We start from the raw sequence: 19,969 nt of genomic DNA on the forward strand, positions 1-19,969 counted from the left end.
AGCCATCACCTGTAGTGCTGGCATCTCATATCAGCACCAGTTCAAGTCACAGGAGCTCCACTTCTGATCCAACTCCCTGCTAATTGCACCCAGGAAAGCAGTGTTAGATGGCCCTAGTGCTTGGGCCCCATACCATGTGGGAGACCCGGAGGAAGCTCCTGACTACTAGCTTCAGATCAGCACAGCTCTGGCCACTGCAGTCATTTGGGGAGTGAACCAGCAAATCGAAGACCCCCCCCCCCCAACCCTGCCTCTATCTCTCTGTAACTGTACCTTTCAAATAAATAAATCTTAAAAAAAAAAAAAAAAAAAGGATTTGGCCCATGGGGCCAGGCAAAAAACTATATCCTATGTGGGCACTGGTTCAAGTCCCATCTGCTCCACTTGCAATCCAGCTCCTTGCTAATGTGCCTGGGAAAGCAGCAAAGATGGCCAAGTGCTTGGGCCCCTGTATCCATGTCAAAGACTCGGAACAAGCTCCTGCCTTGGGATCCACCCAGCTCCAACTGTTGAGCCATTTGGAGAGTGAACCAGTGGATGTGTCTCTTGTCTCTGCCTCTCTCTAACTATGCCTGAACTGTGCCTTTCAAATAAATAAATAAATCTTCAAAAAAATCTTTTGGCCCTTGTAACTAGAGCAGTTTGTTTTTTACCTTGGTAGTCTCCTGCATGCCACTCCTTGGGAAAGCTCTCAATTTATCTTCAGAAGGAACCACCACCATGATCATCCCATAGTTCCACTCATCACCAAGCTCTAAGGAAATTTCAGGGAAAGGTAGAGAATAAAAAAATAACTTTTATATAGGAGCTTTATTTGGTGCATTTAACACAACTGGTAATTGCAAAATCCACTTCGCCTGCGTAAGTGAAACACAGACTTATCTTGTTGGCCCCATGAAATTCTGCACTTGCTATTTAGTGTATACTCTACTTCACTACTTCTGGCAAGATGTTCTGCCTTGGCACTCAGCTGCATTCTTCTCCTTCATCCTGTTCATTACGCTTTAATTCTGAGGACCATGTGAGGGTAGATTACATTACCTTTTTAAAAAGTACAAAAACTTGTATAGGCAAACCATTTTCTTAAGTTGATGGCCAAATGTTAAAAATGTTATTTTTCATATCATTTATAATCTTGTCACAATCCACTTAACAAAGTTTGGTTAGATTTCAATGAAAATTATCTTCCAGAGTATTTTTTTTTTCTGGGATGGGGGTAAATAACTTGACTACAATTACAAAAAAAAAAAAAAATAAAATAACTTTTATTTACACTTACTATGTTCCAAATATTTTACAAACCATACTATCTTTTTTAACATACCAGCACAGAAATTCAGAGGTTCAACAACTTGCCCAAAGACTGATTAAATCAGGAAGTCGCATCTGGATGCCTGTACCCACAGACTTCACCCCAGAGCCTGTGTCCACAACCCCTCTTTAATACTGGAAGGTGAAGTGGAGAAAGGAATCAACACCAGAGGTAAGCGTGTGACCTAGTAGTAGACACATCTACAACCCGTATACCAGAATGCCTAGATCTGATTCTCAGCTTTGGCTTCAGATTCCAGTTTTCTGCCAGGATAGACCCTTAGAGAAAGCAGATGATAACTTGAGTAGTTAGGTTCTCATCACTATGTAGATTTGGATCGATGGCCGGCACCATGGCTCAACATGCTAATCCTCCACCTGCAGCGCCGGCACCCCAGGTTCTAGTCCCGGTCAGGGTGCCGGATTCTGTCTCAGTCGCTCCTCTTCCTGTCCAGCTCTCTGCTGTGGCCCGGGAGTGCAGTGGAGGATGGCCCAAGTGCTTGGGCCCTACACCCGCATGGGAGACCGGGAGGAAGCACCTGGCTCCTGGCTTCGGATCAGCGCAGTGCACAGGCCGCAGCGTGCCGGCCATGGCGGCCACTGGGGGGTGAACCAACGGAAAAGAAAGACCTTTCTCTCTGTCTCTCTCTCTCTCACTGTCCACTCTGCCTATCCAAAAAAAAAAAAAAAGATTTGGATCGAGTGCCTGGCTCCTGGCTCTGGTCCCAACTTTGGAGGCATTAGGAGAATGAAATAATCAATGAGTGCTCTGCCTGTGTGTCTATTTGCTCAAAAAAAAAATAAAAATAATAAAGAATAAATACAAGAGAAAGAGTAAAGTTATCAAGAATCAGTTGACAAAACACAATTGAACTCTCGAATAAAATATTCATGCTGGGGCAGACATTGTGGTGTAGCAGGTAAAGATGCTACCTGCAATGCTGGCATCCCATATAGGTGCCAACTAAAGCCCCAGCTACTATGCTTCCAATCCTGCTCCCTACTAATGGCCTTGGAAAAGCAGTTGAAGATGGGCCAAGTACTTGGGCTCCTCTTACCCACATGGGAGACCTGGAAGATGCCCCTGGCTCCTGGCTCCAGCCTAGCCCAGCCCTGAGCATTGCAGCCATCTGGGGAGTGAACCAGAGATGGAAGATCTGTCTCTCCCTCTCTGTAACTCTTTCAAATAAATCTTTAAAAACAATATACTCATGTTAGAAAGTTATCAATGATGACAGAGTATAGGGGCCGGCGCTGTGATTAGCAGGTAAAGCTGCCACCTGCGGTGTGGGCAACCCATGTGGGTGGTGGGTGCCAGTTCCAGTCCTGGCTGCTTCACTTCCAATTCAGCTCTTTTCTATGGTCTGGGAAAGCAGCAGCAGACGGCCCAAGTCCTAGGGTCCCTGCACCCCTGTAGGAGGCTTGGAAGAAGCTCCAGGCTCCTGGCTTTGGCCTTGCCCAGCTCCATCCACTGCGGCAGTTTGGGAAGTGAACCAGCAGATGGAAGTCCTCTCTGTAACTTTACCTTTTAAATAAATATTTTAAAAATATTAATAGAGTGTAATGGTTTTAAATCGCACACGCACCATATTCCCAAATTGCTTTTTAAAAGGAAACATAAAAAGGTAAAGTACATTAAAAAGATACGTGCACTGGCTAAAGCAAATGTTCCAAAACGGTAGTAGAAACTGCTGCTAATGAGACCACGAGTTTTCTGTTAACGTTTTTCCGAACTGAGTGCATACTTTACATTTTCTCCTATCAGGAAAAAGTACACATATTATTTAATACTAAAAATCCTTAATCCAAGTTTGGGTAGTGAACCAACAGGCGGAAGCTCGCTCTCTGTGTCTCTCAAGTAACTAAATAAAAACGTAAACGTTCTGATGGACCTGGTTCCGGTTTCAGTCCACCACCACAGGGACTCAAAAGCGTGAGAAGGGGGGAAACATTATCACTCCATTTTCAGATGAAAAACGTTAAAAACCAGCAGCCGAGTGGACTGCAATACGCAGAGACATCTAAAAGCCAAGGTTCCCTACCCTTTCACAAGGCAGCGACCAAACAGCTGGGCTGCAAAGCGGAGGCGGCGGGCCCCGCACCTGCTGCGCCCACACACCACGGGTCTCTCCGGAGTCACGGCCGGGCACGCGTGGGGCTCCATCACGCTCCAAACCAGCCAAGGACGACGCAGCGAGCCGACCCCGACGGGTCACCGCCCCGGCACGGCCCAACGCCTCCCACGACACGAGAACCAGTCGGTCCCGCGCCCTCGCCCCTGCCCCCCACGCCCGCGGCGTCCGGCCCGGGCTCCCCACGCCCGCGGCGTCCGGCCCGGGCTCCCCACGCCCGCGGCACCGCGGCGTCCGGCCCGGGCTCCCCCACGCCCGCGGCGTTCGGCCGGGCTCCCCACGCCCGCGGCGTCCGGCCCGGGCTCCCCACGCCCGCGGCGTCCGGCCCGGGCTCCCCACGCCCGCGGCGTCCGGCCCGGGCTCCCCCACGCCCGCAGCACCAACGCGTCCGGCCCGGGCTCCCCACGCCCGCCGCGTCCGGCCCGGGCTCCCCAACTCACCCGGGAGCTCCTAACCGAGGCCTCGGGTGCCCACCGCACCCCACTGCGGGCAACGCAGGAACCCGTGAGTGGGCGGGACCTGGCTCCCAGGCCGCGCAGCCCGAGCCGCTTCCTTCGCGGACGCCACCCTCACGGCCCCTGAGGATCTCGCCGCAGCACCCGCCGTCAACCGTCACGGCGTTCCCGGAAGAGTCCGCCGCCACCCCACCATCGCCGACCCCCAACCTGCAGCCACGTGACCCGCGCGGTCTCCCCGACAGGCACCGCCCCACCACGCCCCACGCTGTTGCGAGCTTTTGTGCGGTTCCCCGAGCGGAGTGGGGCGGGGCGTCAGCGGAAGTGCGCGTGCGCACACAGCCCTCGCATAGCGGCAAGGCTGAAGAAAGCGCGTCCAAAGAGGGATAAGTGCGCCTGCGCAGGAAGAAAGTCCCGCCTTTGAACTACACTTCCCAGAATACCCCGCGGTACGTGCGTGCCGAGCGCGGGTCGCGACGGCCCGGGGGCTATGAACCTGAGAACCCAGATTGAGCGCTGTGAAGAGGTGGAAGAAAGCTGTGAAAGGCTAGGGAAGAAGGTCCATCAGAATGTTTACGTTTTTATTTAGTTGCTTAAGAGACACAGAGAGCGAGCGCTCCCGCCTGTTGGTTCACTGCCGGCCTCGGCCTTCAGAACCCTGCCTCTCCCTCTGTAATTCTGCCTTTCAAATACATAAATCTTTAAAAAGAGAGGTCTTCCCTCCGCTGGTTCACTCTCCAAGTGGCTGAAGGGCCGGGGCTGGGCCAGGCCAAAGCGGAAGCCAGGAGCCAGGAGCTTCTCCCAGGTCTCCCACGTGGATGCAGGGGCCTAAGCACTTGTTCCACCCTCTGCTGCTTCCCCAAGCGCATTAGCAGGGAGCTGGATAGGAAGTGGAGCAGCCGGGACTCGAACCAGCACCCATGTGGGATGCTGGCACTGCAGACTGGGCTCTAACTCACTGTGCCACAGCACCGGCCCCTATTTAATTATTTTCTGAGCACTTCTATTCTAATTTCACCTTCTATTTTCCTAGCCCTCGTCCTTGAATCAGCAGTTGTCCCAAGGATCTCATGTTTGATTTGGCAGAGAATGTGAATGGGCTATGGGCTGCACACGAGTATAGCTTTTACTAGATGTCATTGCTTCTTGGTGCTAGAAAATGTCTGTGTACCTTTAGAAACACAAAATCATGAGCTCATGCTGATACTTCCAGTTCCAGTGCAACACCACAGGGTTTGTTTCTGCAGCTTCTTTCAGACTGAGAAACCTGGCTTGCATCTTCATCATAATTACAGACAACAGACAGAACTGCCTACCCATCTCACTGGAAAATCTAAGCTGACTTCAATAACTGCTTATAGTTCTCATCCTAAGAGTAAGGATTGGATAGGGTGTAGTGATGCCACAGGTTAAGCCACCACCTGGAACATCCTCAGAGTTCCATCAGGTCTCTGACTGTCTCGGATACAGCCTCCTGCTAAGCATACTGGGAGGCAGGAGATGATGACCCCAGGGCTTGGATCCTTGCCACCACAAGAGACAGATTCAGTTCCAGGCTCCTAGCTTCAGCCTGGCCCAGCCCTGACTGTTGGGAGCCATTTGGGGAGTGATCCAGTGGATCAAAGATTTCGCTGTTGCTCTGCCTTTCAGGGAGATGAATATAAAGAGGGAGGAAAGGAGGGGAGGAGGGGCTAGTCACTATATTGTATTTAAGCACACAAAAAGTCTACTCAGGTAATTCTCACTCCATCAAGCCCGACAAAGGGTCTCTGGAATATATATGCCCCACTGAGTTGTTGTATAGTGGGCAAAAGCGGCGGAGCCATTATACAAGCACTGCGATTAGTCATTGGTTGTAGGGTACCCCAAGAGGAGCAGGTAGTTCTCTGCAACAGAGGAAAGCCCTATAAGAATGTAAGAGGTTTTGTTTTTTTTTTTTGTTTTGTTTTTTGACAGGCAGAGTGGATAGTGAGAGAGAGAGACAGAAACGTCTTCCTTTTTGCCATTGGTTCACCCTCCAATGGCCGCTGCGGCCAGCGCACCATGCTGATCCGAAGCTAGGAGCCAGGTGCTTCCTCCTGGTCTCCCATGCGGGTGCAGGGCCCAAGGACTTGGGCCATCCTCCACTGCCTTCCCGGGCCATAGCAGAGAGCTGGCCTGGAAGAGGGGTAACCGGGATAGAATCCGGCGCCCCAACCGGGACTAGAACCTGGTGTGCCGGCGCCGCAAGGCGGAGGATTAGCCTGTTAAGCCACAGCGCCAGCCTGTAAGTTTTTACAAACTGACAGCTGGAGTCCATCTATTGACTATACCCACAGAGGCCTGGAGCAACATCCTGCACTAAAGCAGGTCCCTTTGTGACCACTCGGGTCCACCTTTTCCTCACAACCTGACGCAAGTTTGAACAGCTCCTTTGGGACTTCACAGGGCCCCTCTCCCTAGGAGGGTAGTACAATGACCTATTGCCCCTGCTGCTCCCTGAGACCACAGCAAATACTCAACTCCCTCCTCTGCTATTCATTCTAGACTCCCCTCACTTTCAGCCACCCTCTCACTAGCCTCAGTGCTTCATCTAATCACATGAATGGAACTCTCATCCTTCAGGGAACTGAGTCCTGATCATCATTTCCTTCTGAGGCCAGGGGTATAAAAAGCACCCAGGCAGACCACTTAATTTTTCTCCATGACCTCAGTGCATAGCAGACTTTTATGATCAGAGCCAATCACCCCTACATCCCCTCCTTGTCTGCTGGTCCCCAAAGTACCTAGGCGGCTATACTCCCATGGCAGTCTTGCTGTGTCCCCTTGCCAAAGTATGCACCCTTTAAAAACTGGGATCACTAACCCTACAAAGCTCAGAGCTGAAAGACAGTATCTCCAACTGCTTCATTGGAAGTGATGTTAAGTAAGGCTCTTCTCACTCCAATTCCTTTGTTCCTGGAACCATGTGTTGTTGGTTTTTTGTTTTGTTTGTTTTGTTTTTTTATGACTGAGGAAACCAGTAACATACAAGGTCTTTGATTCCAGGACTGCATCCTAAAGACTGGTGTCCTCTGTTTACAAGATACTGTTTCAGCTCCACCTTCAGCAAGCCATGCCAATGCTCTATTCACACCAGCAGCTTCTAGGTGGTGGATGGAGTATGTAGGACCAGTACATTCTTTGGTCATGAAACCACTCCTGCACCTTATTTGTGGTAAACTGGGTCTCCTGGTCTAATACATTGTCATGTAGTATCTCTGCTCTTCTACAAATAATTAAATTGTCCTCTTCCAAAATTAAATGCTATTGTTTCCTGAGGTTTAAGCTCATTATTCTATGCTCTCAAATTACAAGGTACCATTCTCATTAGTTTTTCAGTTTAGATTTGTCTAAAAATGCTTTATTTTGGCTTGTTTCAAACTCTTAAGTATTTTGCTTTGTTAGTATTGAAAGTTACATCACCCTAATCTGAGTAACTCTTCATTTTTAGGTATTTTCCTTCAACATACTTAAGTGTTAGCTTTTTTTTAATATATTCTGATTTTCATTGTTGCTATTGAAAAGTCTACCTAAGCATGTAAAATTGGAAGACAGCAATTCAACTATAAAATATCTTAAATTCTAGTCTTGGAACAAATTTAACTGTTCTTTTACTTTTCCTTTCAGTTTGATGCTCTTAGTACAGCTATATTGGTTTCAAAATTGGGTATGCTCTATATTTTCCACAATAAATCTTAAGATGTCTTTAAGACAGTAACAAGCAATATATAGAGAAAAGCAAAAGCAAAGATTCTGACTTGTTCTTCCAAAGCCATGGGCCAGTGTTGGACCTGGTCTTTGTATTAGCCAGTGCAACTAACTTTTAAAAGTATAATGGGGGCTGCCACCTGCAGTGCCAACATATGGGTGCTGGTTCAAGTCCTGGGTGCTCCACTTGTGATCGAGCTCTCTGCTATGGTCCGGGAAAGCAGAAGATGCCCCAAGTCCTTGGGCCCCTGAACCCGCATGGGAAGACCTGGAGGAAGCTCCTGGCTCCTGGTTTCAGATAGGCACAGTTCTGGCCGTTGCAGTGAATTGGGGAGTAAATCAGTGGATGGAAGACCTCTCTCTGTCTCCTTCTCTATGTAACTCTAACTTTCAAATAAATAAGTAAATCTTAAAAAAAAAAAAAAAAAGTATAATGACCTCTGATTGTTCATATTGTTCACACACCAGGAACACTGTATAAATAAGTAACATTTTCACAAATATTTCTTAGAAGCTTTCAAACATTACTGCAATGCTCTGATTTCCATATTCTGTCCTAACTCAGCTATCCCATCTCTGGACATTTTAGTGTAGATTTGGTTACCAAGGTGGCAATAGAGATGCATGCCGTTCTGGCAGAGTAAGCTCCCTCACGCAAGACACAGTCCACTTTTCTCAGGGAAAGGAACGGGCTCTTCACCAGGAGCTGGCAGGTTTCACAGGCAGACCGAGTGTGCTACTAGCAACTCTGCTGAACACAAAAGCAGTCAGACAATATCCAAATACATTTGGCTATATTTCAACAGAACTGGATCTATGAACACTGAAATTTGAATTTCATATATTGTCAATATCTAGTCTACAGAAGAAGAATACACAGTTCTTGGGCTGGTGCTATGGTATAGTGGGTAAAGCTGCCGCCTGCAGTACCAGCATCCCATATGGGCGCCGGTTCAAATCCCGGCTGCTCCACTTCCGATCCAGCTCTCTGCTACGGCCTGGGAAAGCAGTGGAAGGTGGCCCAAGTCTTTGGGCTCCTGCACCCTGTGAGAAGACCTGGAAGAAGCTCCTTGCTCCTGATCGGTGCAGCTCCGGCCACTGCAGCCAGTTGGGAAGTGAACCAGCAGATGGAAGACCTCTCTCTCTCTCTCTGCCTTTCCTCTCTCTGTGTAACTCTGACTTTCAAATAAATAAATAAATCTTATAAAAAAAAAAAAAACAACACAGTTCTAACTATACCAAAAGGTTGCTAGATTGAATAGTCACATTCCTCTCGGATATTCTTATTCAAATTATCAAGGATTTAGGAGAGCATTTGAGATGACTTGACTCTTAATTCATCAAGCCAAATACACTGTTTGATTCTACCATCTCAATCCTACAAGCATTTATTTTAGCAATATGACAAGCCTTTATTTTGGACTGATACTCAGCCTTGAGATGAGATTTCCGGGCTCCACGCCTGTCTTTTCTGTGGTCTAAGACCTAGTATGACCTAAGCAGCCATCTCACTTCCTGTCTCAGTTTTCTGCAAAAATTTAAAATTCTTTTGAAACAGTTCCTCAGTATCCCCAAAATTCTATGAAGGGCCACAAAGTTGTGGGTATACACAAGCAATGATAGGACTTAATTTTTTTTCCTTTCTTTGACAGGCAGAGTTAGTGAGAGAGAGAGAGAGAGAGAAAGGTCTTCCTTTTTCCGTTGGTTCACCCCCCCCCCCAAGTGGCTGCTATGGCAGGCGTGCTACGCCGATGCAGCACCAGCCTATATGACTTAATTTGACTGGCTAAAATGTTCCTGTCATGGAACATAAACAAGAATCTGATTTTCTTTTTGTTTCAAGAAAAATCCTAATGCACATATGCCACTTTTCTCTACTAGCGGATTGCCTCTACACAACTGGTCAACTATAGTTGTTAAGAAATAAAACTCGGCCAGCACCGCGGCGCACTTGGCTAACCCTCTGCCTGCACCCCGGGTTCTAGTCCCGGTTGTTCCTCTTCCAGTCCAGCTCTCTGCTGTGGCCCGGGAGGGCAGTGGAGGATAGCCCAAGTGCTTGGGCCTTGCACCCGCATGGGAGACCAGGAGGAAGCACCCGGCTCCTGGCTTCGGATTGGCACAACGCCAGCCATAGCAGCTATTAGGGGAGTGACCAGCAGAAGGAAGACCTTTCTCTGTCTCTCTCTCACTGTCTAACTCTGCCTGTCAAAAAAACTAAAAACAAAACAAACAAAAAAAAAACAAAAAACTCATTCCTCAATTAAGCAAAAAATAAAAACATACTTTTATTGAGAAAATATAAGGAAGCACACAGCCCAGAGAACCGGGTTCAAAATAGAGTCACATCCAAAGTTATCCTGGGAATCAATTCCGCAGAACTAACTGAATGTCTCAATAGGACTCTGGAACAAGAATAAATAAATTCCCACATTTCCCTTCTGAATCACGTCAGACTGAAAATCTTGGCAAAGAGATTACCATTATCTGATGACGGGCTAGTGGGAAGGATACCTGAAAGGCACTACTGCCAAGAAGCACAGGACAGAGGTGGTATTTCTCTAGCAAAAACAGAGGGGCTCACAGCAACGGATAGCAAACTGCTAAAATACAATAAATGTTCATTGTGATGAGTTCCCTCAAGAAGCAACCCTGTAATAACTGCCAGTCCTGCTTAGAGACAGACCACTGAAAAAGCTGACTGCCTTGGGGACCTGAATCTTTCAGGTATTTTAAGTCACATTATTTTAGTATATTGCTAAGAAAGATAATGCTGATATTTAGTATTTAATATGGAGAATACTGGGAGATGTTATGACACAGACTACCAAATATATAGTAATAAATTACATTTAAGAATAAAATACCAAAATTTAAAATAACTCAGGAAAGTCTAAATATCCTTTAACTTTCAAAATATGAGGGCTTTAAAAAGTTCATGGAAGAGATAATTAAAGATGTAGTTTCCATGTACTTTTTAAAGCTCTTGTATACTCTTATGTTTTTCTTGACAATTATTTTACATTATGAAACAAAAACAATCTTACACTTTCTCATGAAAGTCTATTTTTTAATCACTAATTTATAAAAACTGCTTCAAATCTGGAATGTGACTTTCCATGTAACACACCTGCTATGAGGAAATGCTTTTCTGATTTACTAAATTTATAAGGTGTTCTCAGTGTGAATTCTCCAAATCTTCATGATACCACGGCATTTGGTATATTTATCATTCCTCATTCCTTCGAACATTGTCTACAAAGATTTGTATGACTTGTTCTGAAAGCTTCTGCACACTCACTCCGAGTCTTATTGGGCTTCCATGATTACCTGTGACCAGTGTATGTTTATACATCCTCCTATTGTCTGAAATCTCCTGAGGATCAGCTTCTGTGTGAAAGCTGCCAACAGTCACTTCCTTCTGATTTTTTACTTGTGAGTTTTCCGATGTATGCGAAGTCCTGAATTCCAACAAAAGGATTTCCCACACTCAGAGCACTTCCACGGTTTCTCTCCCGTATGAACCCTCTGGTGTTCACTCAGAGACGACTTCTGAGTAAACGCTTTCCCACATTCAGTGCACTTAAAAGGTTTCTCTCCGGAATGTGTTTTCTGGTGGATCTGAAGTGATGCCTTCCGAGGGTAGGCTTTTTCACACTCGCTGCATTCGTAAGGCTTCTCTGTTGAATGAGTGCGCTGATGGATAATCAGCTGTGACTTCCCACAGAAGGCTCTCTCGCACAAACCACACTCATAGGGCCTCTCTCCCGTGTGTGTCCGTCTGTGTATAACAAGGTACGACTTGCTACTGAAGGCCTTCCCACACTCGCCACAGCCATAGGGCTTCTCTCCTGCATGGGCTCTCAGATGTGCGCTGAGCTGTTCCTTCCTACCGAAGGCTTTCCCACACTCAGTGCACTGATACGGATTATTTCCTGTGTGAACGCCCTGATGTACAATGAGCTGCGTCTTCATGTTGAAGGCTTTTCCACAATCACTGCATTGATAAGGTTTCTCTCCTGTGTGCATTCTGATGTGCACAAGGAGGTACGACTTACTCCTAAAGGCTTTCCCACATTCATCGCACTTATGGGGTTTCACTCCCGTGTGAGTCCTCTGGTGTACCACAAAGGGTGATTTCAAACTGAAGGCTTTCCCACACTCCCCGCATTCATAGGGTTTCACTCCTGTGTGACTTCTCTGGTGTAAGATGAGCTGGGACTTCCAACTGTATGCTTTCCCGCATTCACTGCAACCAAAAGGTTTCCCTCCTGTGTGAACTTCCTGGTGCACGATGAGCTGTGACCTGAAAGAGAAGACTTTCCCACACTCCCCGCATGAATAGGGCTTTTCTCCTGTGTGAACTCGCTGGTGAGCATTAAGGTTTGACTTGGCACTGAAGGCCCTTTCACATTTAGTGCATTCGTAAGGTCTCTCTCCTGTGTGGATTCTGACATGTACAATGAGCTGTGATTTGCAACGGAAAGCTTTCCCACATTCACTACACACACAGTTTTTTTCTATGCCAGGACCTCTTTTATGCCTTAGGAAGTATGATTCCTCATAGCCATGACACTTATCAAGATTCTTTCTTACATAACTTATGCTTGAGTCTGAGTTTTGTGCCAAGCTTTTCCCGTGTGTGTTATACTTATGGAGCCTTTGTTTTGAAAAGACGCAGGTTTTGCTGAGATGAAGTTTTCCAAACACATTACAAGCAAAGCTTCTCTCAACACTTTCAAGCTCATCTTGATTTTTCTGGTACCATTCTTCCCAGCCTTCTAAAAACAAAACAAAGCACACTTTAAACATTCTGATAAGGAATTAAAGAGCTTTAGAACTGCTTGCCACGTGATGATTCTTTTTCTTTTAGTAATAGGTTGATATCACTGATTCAAAAGAAATATTACTGATTAAGCAGGGAGGAAGAGAACCTGAATTGAAAAGGTCCCCTCATGGAAACTGGCAGTGAATGAGCAGCAGTCAAGATGCGTTTGAGGCCAGTGTTGTGGCACACAGTTAAGCCATCCTTGGTAACGCTGGCATCCTGTATCAGAGTGCTGCTGCTCTGCTTCAGAGCCCGCTCCTTGCTGTTGCATCTGGGAAGGCAGAGAAAGACCAGACCTGCTAGTTGTGCCCATTTGGGGAAAGGATGGAAGATCTTTCTCTCTGTGTCTTTTCTCTCTCTTTGTTACACTGCCTTTCTAAAAAAAAGAAAAGTGTTTTAGGGGCCACCATTATGGCATAAGTACGTAAGGCCACTAACTGCAACCATGACATCCATATGGGCACTGCTTTGTGTCCTGGTTGCTCCACTTCTGATTCAGCTCCCTGCTAATGACCTAGGAAAAGCAGCAAAAGGTGGCCCAAGTGTTTGGGTCACTGCCACTCAGATAAGAGACCTGGATGAAGCTCCTAGCTCCTGATTTCAGACTGGCCCAGCCCTGGCTGCTGTGGCCACGGCCATCTAGGAGTGAACAAGCAAATAGAAGACCTTTGTCTTTCCTCTCTGTAACTCTGCCTTTCAAATAAATCTTTTTTTTTTTTTTTTTAAATTTAGGGGCCAGCATCATGGTGTAGCCATTAAAGCCACCACCTGTGACACCAGCATCCCTTATGGGTACCAGTTTGAGTCCCAGCTGTTCCACTTCCAATCCAGCTCTCTACTAATGCACTTAGGAAAGCAGCAGTAGATGACCCAAGTCTTTGGGCCCCTGCAACCCACATGGGAGACCTGAAAGAAGCTCCTGACTCCTGACTTCAGACTGGATGAGGTCAGGCCATTGAGGACATCTGGGTAGAGAACCAGCAGATGAAAGATCTCTGTTTCTCAATCTCTCCCTCTCTCTCTGTAAACTCTGTAAAATCTTTTAAAAATATTTTAGCCTGCACTTAGGAGCCACTTTCCAATGATTTTGTACCTGTCTGTTATTATTACAAGATTTTTTCCTTTTTTTTTTTGTCACAGAGTAGCTTGTGAACTTAGATGGGCAGAAATAAAGAGCATCTATCTCATTGAGTTTTCCTTTTATTTATTTGAAAGGTAAGAGTTATAGGCAGACAGACAAAGATTGTCCATCCACTGGTTCACTCCTCAAATGGATGCAATGGCCAGGGCTAGGCCAGGCCAAAGCCAGGAGCCTAGAACTCAATCTGGGTCTCCCACATGGGTGACAGGGGCCCAAGTACCTGGGCCATCTTCTGTTGCTTTCCCAGGTGTGTTAGTAGGGAGCTGGATGGGAAGTACAGCAGTCAGGACTCAAACTGGCACCCATATGGGATGCCGGTGTTGCGGGAGGCAGCTTAGCCTGCTGAACTACATGCTACCCCCAAGATTTTTCTTTTAATTAAACATGAAATTACAAGATACAGGATAACCAGAGTATGACATTTAAGCGTGGGTGATAATGAGACATTAAAGATGAGAATGAAGGTGGCATTTGGCCTAGCAGTTAAGATTCTGCTTGGGGTACCCACATGCTGCACCAAAGTGCCTAGGTTTGAGTCCAGGCTCCACTCTCGATACGAGCTTCCTGCTAATGCATACCTCTGGGAGGCGGTATGTGATGACTCAACTGGTTGTGTTGCCACCCACAGAGACCTGGATTGAAATTCCAACTTCTGATTTGATTTTTATTTGACCTAGCCATGGCTGTTGTGGGAAGTGAACCAATGTTTGGCAGATCTTTTTCTGTTTCTGCCTAAGTTAATTAATATGAAATAAATAAATCAGAAAAAATGAGCTATGAAAATTAATTCTTCAAGAGCTGGTGTGAAAAAAAAAAAAAAGATCAGTTTGTTTATTTGGCAAAAAATGAGTAAGAAAGGGGAAGAGAGTCACATTAGACCAAGATGAAATGACAATGGTTTGGACTATGCCCCTGGCGTTGAGGAAATGTGAGCAAATCAGAAGAGACTACTAAGAAAATTTAATGAGACTGGATGTGGGAGCTGAGAGAAAGGGAGAAATGAACACCTTCAGTAACAAGTTCGTGTCACCTAACAAGAAACATATTTGTATAGAACTAAAGGACTTTATTTTGGTAGTTATTACATCTGGGATTGCAGTTAGACATCATCCAAATGAAGACAGCACCTAGGCAGTCAGATGTAAGTTCTGTGCTCAATGAAAGGCATTAAATAACACAATGGATGAGACCATCCAGGGAACAACGCAAACAAAACAGACACAGAGCCAGAGCTAGAGGCGGGGACATTGAAGGCTGAGCAGGAGAGTTAGAGAATGTGAAGGTCCCTGTATTAGGCCGAAACAGTGCTATCACAATGAAAGTAATGACCAGACAAATGTTTAAAGGAAAAACATCAGAAGATCAAGATCTACAGAGCAAACGACAGTAACGCTGTCCTGAGTGTTGCACCTAAATTTTGCCCTTCCTCTCAGAGAGAAGATGACACATGTGAGCTCAGCTGGCACAATCATAAAGTTTAAGTCTAGGACCAGTGCTGTGGCATAGTGGGTAAAGCCGCCACTGGCAGTGCCGGCTTCCCATATGGGTGCTGGTTCAAGTCCTGGCTGCTCCACTTCTGACCCAGCTCTCTGCTATGGCCTGGGAAAGCAGTAGAAGATGGCCCAGGTCCTTAGGCCCCTGCACCTACGTTAGAAGACCTGGAAGAAGCTAACATGAGAATGTTGACATGAGAATTTTTGAAGATGTTCAGCTGAACAGAGGGCACAAAGATGGGACTATAATGAACTCTGCCTACTCAAAGGCCATGTCCTCTCCTAACTCAGTGAGGCTACCCACCCTTTTCTTGTTCATATGTAATGGTCAGTGGGGATAGAGCACAAGTCCTGGAGCCCTCCCATTCCCCACCATATCTGGACTAGACGCTGGCATGTGATTTTTATGAAAACATGCTGGTAGGCTTCTGGGAGACTCTAAGCACCCATCAAACAGTTTTGTTTTTTTTTTTTTCCCCAGAAATAAATTTGAGTCGGTGGTTTCTGTGGTATCTGCATGTGACATGTGGCACTACATGTGGCACTGAGGAGCCTTATTCATTATGAAGAAATGGGTTGATAGGGAAAGTATAATATCCCACGGGAACAAAAGAAAGACAGACGGACGCTTGGCTCCTGACATCATGGTGAAGTTGCCCTATGACATATAACTTTTCACTTGAAATTTTAAATTCCTTATTGTTTTATTCTGGTAGAATCACAGATTAAGAAACACTTGTCGGGTTTATTTTTTACAAAATTTTTTGTTTATTTTCTCAAGCTGCTGATAGAATGCTGTGGAAAGAAACAACAGCTAAGGAGGAGATGAGAGCTCTCAGAGATGGCAATGAAATTGACAGGTGCAGGTTTGAGACAATACTGACCTAGTCTGGGTGACAACTGAAGAGATAAGGGTTATACTTTTCAGAGGACAAAATACTTTTACTGACAGAAATAGAAGCAGCTGCAAGATCAGCAAAGAAGATAGGATACCCATAGTGTGACCACAGAATCCAGCACACAGACTACAAGTGCACCAACAATAAAAATAGAGAAACAACATAATTTTAGAAAGCAGTTCCTGCCCATTTCTACTACATTCAACGAAGTGCAGGAAAGCACGGGGAGCTCTCCTGAGGACGCAGCTTGCAGAAGAAAAGAAGAGGGATGTCAGCATTGCAGGATTAAAAGTGGGGAAAGCGTCAATCTTTTTTTTTTTTTGACAGAGTGGACAGTGAGAGAGAGAGACAGAGAGAAAGGGCTTCCTTTTTCCGTTGGTTCACCCTCCAATGGCCGCTGCAGCTGGCGCACTGCGCTGATGTGAAGCCAGGAGCCAGGCACCTCTCCTGGTCTCCCATGCGGGTGCAGGGCCCAAGCACTTGGGCCATCCTCCACTGCACTCCTGGGCCACAGTAGAGAGCTGGCCTGGAAGAGGGGCAACCAGGACAGAATCTGGCGCCCTGACCGGGACTAGAACCCAGTGTGCCGGCACCGCAGGTGAAGGATTAGCCTATTGAGCTGCAGCGCTGGCCAAAGCTTCAATCTGAAGAATGGAAAAGTCTTTCATTAGTTACAGCAGAGGAGATGACAACAGAATTTGGCAAACCAATCCCTTCAGACAACTCAAAAAGGAAATGTAAGGTGTGTAAAGATGGTTAGTTATAGAGGTGAGACCAAACTTAAGACTGTGATATAATCTAAGGGATTTAACTGTGGAAGGCAAAAGAGAAAACAAACAAACAAAAAAAGATATTGAGGGGTATGAGTCATACCCAATGAGAATAAAAATAAATTCTCTGCATGTTTTAATGCCTAATAATGTGCTTGACCTTGGGCAAGAAAGAAGCTAACCCAGAGCACACATTTTGAGCACAAAAAGCGGCACTGCCTACCTCTCAAAGCCAAAGGAAGGAAAGCCCCAATATGTGAAGAATGCTGGCGAGTCCTTACGGTGCCCTAAGAGTTTCTGTGCGTCGCGCTGCACCAGTGTGAGTTCCTCCTGGAACAACCAGGTCACTTCTACATCTCCCATCTTCCTGATTCTCATCAACTCACCTGGACAGCTCTGACTGGAAATTTTGGCAATTATCCATGGCTCTTCTCCTTGCTCCAACTTGAAAATTAAATCAGGCTTGGTACCATGGTACCCTGTTAAAGGAAAATCAAAAAGGATATAGACCAAACTGCCAGGATCAGGAGCTACAAAATGAAACTGTTGGGGCTGGTATTGTTGTGCTATGAGTTAAGCTGCTGACTGAGAAGCCAGCACCCTATATCAGTCCTGGCTGCTCTGCTTCTGATCCAGCTCCCTGGTAGCACACCTAGGAAAGTAGTGGAAAATGGCCCAAATACTTGGGTCCCCACCACTCATGTGAGTGACCAGGATGGAGTTCTAGACTCCTGGATTTGGCCTGGATCAGCTCCAGCTGTTACAGCCATTTAGGGGGTGAACTAGCAGATGGAAGATTTCTATCTCTCCCCCCACCTCTCTTTCTGTCACTCCTTCTCTATTGCTCTGCCTTTCAAAAAAAGTAAATACATCTTTTTTAAAAAATGAAACTGCTTATTTTTACACAGCAGTTGGGGAAAGATTACAATTAGGAGGTGAGAAAAACAACAACTAACAGGTGAGAGGCAAACAGGGACTAAGAACATCTGACCTCTAAAGTTCCAGTTCATAAGCATTAAGCACTCTGGAGGTCCCTCAATCAATGAACAAAAGAAAAGGGCTGGCAGGGCTGGCACTGTGGCATAGTAGGTTAAGCATCTGCCTGCGGTGCCAGCATCCCTCTGCGCGCCAGTTCCAGTCCCAGCTGCTCCACTTCTGATCCAGATCCTTGCTGATGGCCTGGAAAAGCAGTAGAAGATGGCTCAGGTAGGCCCCTGCACCCACATGGGAGACCCGGAAGAAGCTCCTGGCTCCTGGTTTCAGATTGGCCAGCTCCAGACATTACGGCCATTTGGGGAGTGAACCAGTGGGTGGAAGAACTTTCTGTCTCTCCCTCTGTCTGTCTGTAATTCTGCCTCTCAAGTAAATAAATAAATCTTTAAGAAAGAAAAGAAAAAGGGAAAGCAATTTACAAGTCCTAATCTGAGTTAAACAGAGAAGCTGTGCTTACCCACTGACACCAGGTTGCTATAGTTTTCCAGGATCACATCCCTGTACAGGTACTTCTGTGTAGAATCCAGGAGCTGCCATTCTTCCCAGGTAAACTCCATAGATATATCCTTGAATGACAACAATCCCTGTAATAAGACATACCCAATCCAATTAGATGTAATTTTATCAGGTGATGTGGAAAAGATGCAGAGGAATCCCTGAGAAAGTAGACACTTTCCTTCACACCATCTCCTGTGCCTGCTTCAGTATGTATTCTGTGAGCTTCTGTGTGCCAAATACTCTTAATCTTTTATAGGAAAAAAGTATTTTATAAGGAAGCAAACAGGTATCACATACACGAATGAAATAAGCTGTTCTGAGCCTCTGATACATATTTACAGGGTATATTTTGCACAGAAATGGAGACAACAGTCCTAAAAAGGGGTTCCAGATTTGGTTCCATTAAGAGCCAAGTGAACAGTCTCATATTCATGATATGTTTCCCCAAGAAGATGGAGTGGAAAGGACGACAGGAGCAACAGAAACAGCAGCAGCAGCAGTGGCTTTAACAAGGTCATCCTGCTTCTACTTGCAGGAGTCTGAGGCAAATGGGTCTGGGCAGGGACAAATGCAGAGTCAGAGACTCAATCACCTTCCATCTTTTTGCTCTGCCATGCAGGGCTCCATTGCTGGGGAACTCAGGTCTAAGATTCAGTCATCACATTTGGATTTGGAGCAGCAGGCGGCTGCGCGAACACCAGGGACACTGGGAAATGTAGTCTGCTTCTCTACGTGTTCAGCTGAAAGACCTTACGAAGAAAGAAAAACTATTGAGAGACAACTTGCAGATCCTGACAAGTGGCAAGCACTGTACAACACGTGGCAGGGCCTGGTAAATTCAAGACACTGCAACTATTTCAGAAATAGAGAAAGTAATTGCGAAGGAGGAATAGGGAAGGGCCAGACTGCAAAACAGACCTGGAATATTTTTCCTGTAGAGAAGAATAGCCAATGTAAGTTTACATTGGGAAACATTACAGCAACATTTGAAGAAAGGTAGACTGACAGTTTCCAAAAATAAAGACAAATATAGGAGTTCCTTTTAGAAAAACCCACCAAGTGAAAAGATCACCTTCTAACAAAACATCCAAACTTAAGCAGATGGTAATAAACTTCTGAAAATAAAGTTTAAAGAGAACATCTGGCAAGCAACTAAGGGAAAAGAAGATTTCCTGAGTGGGAGGAGATAAAGTGTCAAAGAAAAGTTATTTTGATTCTGAAATTTTATACTAGCCAGGCTAAAAGGCAACAATAAGGAAAAGGATACTTTTAATTGTACAAGCACTTGGAAAATCAACATTCCAGAGATACACATCAAGAAAAAAACACAGAAGGAATTAGTGGGAAGCTATATATAATGGTGAGCAGTGGAGTAAAATATATGCACTGGTAGATCTCAATACAGATTTAAATGCATTTTAAACATATTTCTTCATGCCCCAGAACTAAAATTACAAACTGCTACTATTTGGCATCAGTGCCAATAGATGGCAATAACAGAAAATAAAAAGTATAGCGTATAGGCCGGCGCCACGGCTCAATAGGCTAATCCTCTGCCTGTGGCACTGGCACACCGGGTTCTAAGTCCCGGTCGGGGCACCGGATTCTATCCCGGTTGCCCCTCTTCCAGGCCAGCTCTCTGCTGTGGCCAGGGAGTGCAGTGGAGGATAGCCCAAGTTCTTGGGCCCTACACCCGCATGGGAGACCAGGAGAAGCACCTGGC

The 19,969-nt window shown here is 45.9% G+C and overlaps 1 protein-coding gene across 3 annotated transcripts in view; it reads right to left on the reverse strand.

Moving 5' to 3' along the window:
• Positions 1-19,969, reverse strand: part of LOC133752302 (zinc finger protein 26) — a 56,536-nt gene that overhangs the window by 27,612 nt on the left and 8,955 nt on the right. The window contains exons 2-4 of one of the 3 annotated variants that reach the window (XM_062182793.1): positions 18,206-18,332; positions 17,142-17,234; positions 11,281-12,405 (exon numbers count right to left, since the gene is read on the reverse strand). In XM_062182793.1, coding sequence (XP_062038777.1) covers positions 11,281-12,405; positions 17,142-17,234; positions 18,206-18,332 — 1,345 coding nt within the window. Of the gene's footprint in view, positions 1-653; positions 755-3,883; positions 4,114-9,351; positions 12,406-17,141; positions 17,235-18,205; positions 18,333-19,969 lie in introns of those variants that run through there. The other 2 variants (XM_062182792.1, XM_062182791.1) reach the window with 2 other exon arrangements.

This window comes from Lepus europaeus, chromosome 23 (assembly GCF_033115175.1).
Source record: "Lepus europaeus isolate LE1 chromosome 23, mLepTim1.pri, whole genome shotgun sequence".
NCBI classification, from domain to species: domain Eukaryota; kingdom Metazoa; phylum Chordata; class Mammalia; order Lagomorpha; family Leporidae; genus Lepus; species Lepus europaeus.